General features: G+C 48.5%; 1 protein-coding gene across 1 annotated transcript; it reads left to right on the plus strand.

The window, feature by feature from the left end:
• Positions 1–1,175: 1,175 nt before the first annotated feature.
• Positions 1,176–3,345, plus strand: LOC134809902 (endogenous retrovirus group FC1 Env polyprotein-like). The gene is made up of 2 exons (XM_063809712.1): positions 1,176–1,467; positions 2,589–3,345. The coding sequence occupies exons 1-2, from the start codon at positions 1,365–1,367 to the stop codon at positions 3,134–3,136; spliced, it is 651 nt and encodes a 216-aa protein (XP_063665782.1). The 5' UTR covers positions 1,176–1,364; the 3' UTR covers positions 3,137–3,345.
• Positions 3,346–3,686: the final 341 nt, after the last annotated feature.

Below are 3,686 nucleotides of genomic sequence, written 5' to 3' on the forward strand. Positions count from 1 at the left end.
CTGAAGGAAAAGAGATAAAAAACAAGCAAGAGATCCTAGCCCTGCTAACAGCCCTATAGAGGCCAGAAAAATTAGCCATTGTACATTGCCCAGGGCATCAGAAACTAACTACTCCAACTGCTCAAGGCAACTTTCTGGCAGACCAAACTGCAAGGAATGTGGTGAAGGCTCCCAGCCAACTCCTTGCACTCCAGCTCCCTGACCCGGGCCCCCGGGACTTGCCATATTTCCCTGAATATTCAGAACAAGATCTCCAGTGGATTGACAAACTTCCCCTGAAACAAATCCAGAATGGGTGGTGGACTGATACTAATGACCAAACCATCCTACCAGAAAAATTAGGACAACAGGTGTTAGAACACATCCACCGAACCACCCACCTGGGGGCCCGGCGGATGATAGACCTGATCAGACGCTCCAAGCTCAAAATCAGACATATAGCTGAGACGGCCAGCAGTATCGTGACAAGTTGCAAAGTCTGCCAGCTTAACAACGCATACCCCCAATCTCAAGCTGCAACAGGAACAAGGCTCAGGGGAACCAGGCCCGGTATCTACTGGGAAGTAGATTTTACCGAAATAAAGCCAGGAAAGTACGGGTACCGGTACTTACTTGTCTTTGTAGATACTTTTTCAGGGTGGACTGAAGCATTCCCAACCAAAAGAGAAACTGCTCAGGTCGTAGCAAAGAAAATTCTGGAAGATATCCTTCCCAGGTATGGCTTCCCCATCCAGATAGGGTCAGATAATGGGCCCGCTTTTGTCACTAAGGTAAGTCAGGACTTGGCTTCCATCCTTGGGGCAAATTGGAAACTACATTGCACTTACAGGCCCCAGAGTTCAGGACAGGTAGAAAGGATGAATCGGACCTTAAAAGAGACCTTAACTAAATTGACTATAGAGACTGGCGCTAATTGGGTAGTCCTTCTCCCCTATGCTCTGTTCCGGGCCCGTAATACCCCTTACAAACTGGGCCTTACCCCTTACGAAATCATGTATGGCAGACCTCCACCCCTGGTTCCTAGCTTAAAAGATGATCTGCTTAAGTCTGAAACAGAAAATGTCTCTGAATTCTTATTTTCCCTACAAGCCTTACAGAAAATTCACCAAGAAATCTGGCCCAAGCTGAAAGAGCTATATGAGACCAGTCCCCCACCGACACCCCATCCACCCCATCCGTACCAGCCGGGAGACTGGGTCCTGGTTAAGCGACACCGACAAGAGACCCTAGAGCCCAGGTGGAAAGGACCACTCCAAGTACTCCTGACCACACCCACCGCCCTGAAGGTAGAAGGCATTGCGTCGTGGATCCACTACACCCACGTCAAGCCAGTGGACCCAACCTCCGACCTTCTGGGGCCAATCATGGCGGCGGCTGAAGCACCGGACACGTGGACTGTGGACAGAGCTAAGAACAACCCCTTAAAACTCACCCTGCGCCGGCAGCATAGCTCACTGCAAACATGCAGTTAGGTAGTCTAACTCTAACATTAGTCGCCCTAGTGGCCGCTGGGGAAAACATAAAGCCAGCTCCTAATCCCTTTGTCTGGAGATTCTGGCTTTATGAAAACCAAACCCACCCTGGGCAACCTCATAAGCCCGGGAAATTAGTGGCCAGTGCAGATTGCCCCTCCTCAGGGTGCAATAGCCCAATTTTACTAAATTTTACCGATTTCCAAGTAGCCAAACCAGTGGCACCAATAATATGCTTCGAGTATGATCAGACTAAATACAATTGTAAGCACTATTGGTGGCACCAAAGTGCCGGCTGCCCTTATAACTATTGTAACATCCATAAATACTAATGGTGGGGTGGAAAAGAACAGATAGATCCCAGATGGCCCTTCCATTGCAGACGAGATAGAGACCTTTCATATACATGGATAGTTAGAGACCCCTGGAACTCCCGCTGGACCACGCCTCAACACGGGGCTGTATACTACTCCTCTGCCTCCACATGGCCTAGCAGTCACCTCTATCTGTGGTGGGGTCTAGTGCAGGTACGGCCCCTAGTCCATGGAAATATCCAGCGACAAGAAAACCGCCTGACACAAGATTTATGTCCTTTTTCCTGGTTAAAATTATTGCAAGAAGGATTAGAACTTGCTAACCTTACAGGACTTCACAGCCTGTCTGGCTGCTTTCTGTGTGCCACTCTAGGGTGCCCACCGCTAACCGCTGTCCCCCTGCCATGGGGATCCTCCACCTCTGCCCAAGCTAACAACCACCGAAACCTCTCATATGCCCCTATCCCTAACGTGCCACTATACCTAAACCCCAGTCAAGAAAAGTTTCCCTACTGTTTCTCAGGAACTAATTCCAGCCTCTGCAGCATCACTGCAACGCCCCCTAATATCACCTTAAGGGCTCCGTCAGGCATATTCTTCTGGTGTAATGGAACATTATCTAAAAACCTATCAAGCCCCTCTGTTACCAACCTACTGTGTCTTCCTGTCACATTAGTTCCCCGGTTAACTCTACTTACTGCCAGCGAGTTCCTAGGGTATACTGGTAACTGGACTAGTGCTGTTATTCACCCAGACCCTAGACCAAGACCTGCATGAGCCATATTTCTCCCCCTCATTGCAGGAATCTCCCTCACCGCATCCTTCATGGCGGCCGGACTGGCTGGGGGAGCCCTAGGTCACACCCTCATAGAAAGTAACAAGCTGTACCAACAATTTGCCATTGCTACGGAGGAGTCAGCTGAGTCCCTTGCCTCCCTCCAGCGGCAGCTCACGTCCCTAGCACAGGTAACCTTGCAGAACTGGAGGGCCTTAGACCTACTCACTGCTGAAAAAGGGGGAACGTGTATGTTTCTAAAGGAAGACTGTTGTTTCTACATAAATGAATCAGGGCTTGTGGAAGACCGGGTCCAACAGTTACGCAAGTTAAGCACAGAAGTAAGAACACGGCAGTTTGCTTCAGCTGCAGACCAATGGTGGAACTCATCTATGTTTTCTCTGTTAGCCCCCTTCCTTGGACCCCTGCTGAGTCTACTATTTCTGCTTACCGTAGGACCTTGTGTTGTTAACAGAATTTTGCGGTTCATTAAAGAAAGGTTTAACACTGTACAACTCATGGCCCTCAGAGCCCAATACCAACCTGTAAACGCTGAAACAGAATCAGACTTATAAGACCCAAGACTGGCTCTAAAAAATACCTGAAAAGAAAGGGGGGGAATGAAAGGAGCCGGGCACATTCCTCAGCCCCGGGCTCAAAACAAACAAGCCCAGTACAAACACATCCCATCCTCCCATCCCACCACATATCGCCATATATCTCTCAAACTTCCTGAGCCCAGTACAAACACCACCAGGAAAGTCTCCGATAAGGGGACAGCCATTCAAAGTTTTATTGAAAGAGCGGGAACCAAAATAATTCCTTTGTTCCCCTGTAACTTTCAGGCTATAAAAAGCAAACACTCGCATTGTTCAAGGCCCTCTTGTATGCTGTGGAATGGAGGGACCAGGTTCAAACTTGTAGTAAAGATCCTTGCCGCTTGGCTTTGACTCTGGACTCTGGTGGTCTTCTTTGGGGAACTAACGGTCTGGGCATAACAATGTGGTAAATTCTTGTCCTAAAATAAATTAACTGGCTGTTTAAAGAAAGGGATGTTTGCAACAAGTCAGAAAGTTGAGGCATGTGGAAGAATTGTCTGTAAAAGTCGTGGGAAAAAAAGTTATA

Source organism: Pan troglodytes, chromosome 3, assembly GCF_028858775.2.
Source record: "Pan troglodytes isolate AG18354 chromosome 3, NHGRI_mPanTro3-v2.0_pri, whole genome shotgun sequence".
Classification (NCBI taxonomy): domain Eukaryota; kingdom Metazoa; phylum Chordata; class Mammalia; order Primates; family Hominidae; genus Pan; species Pan troglodytes.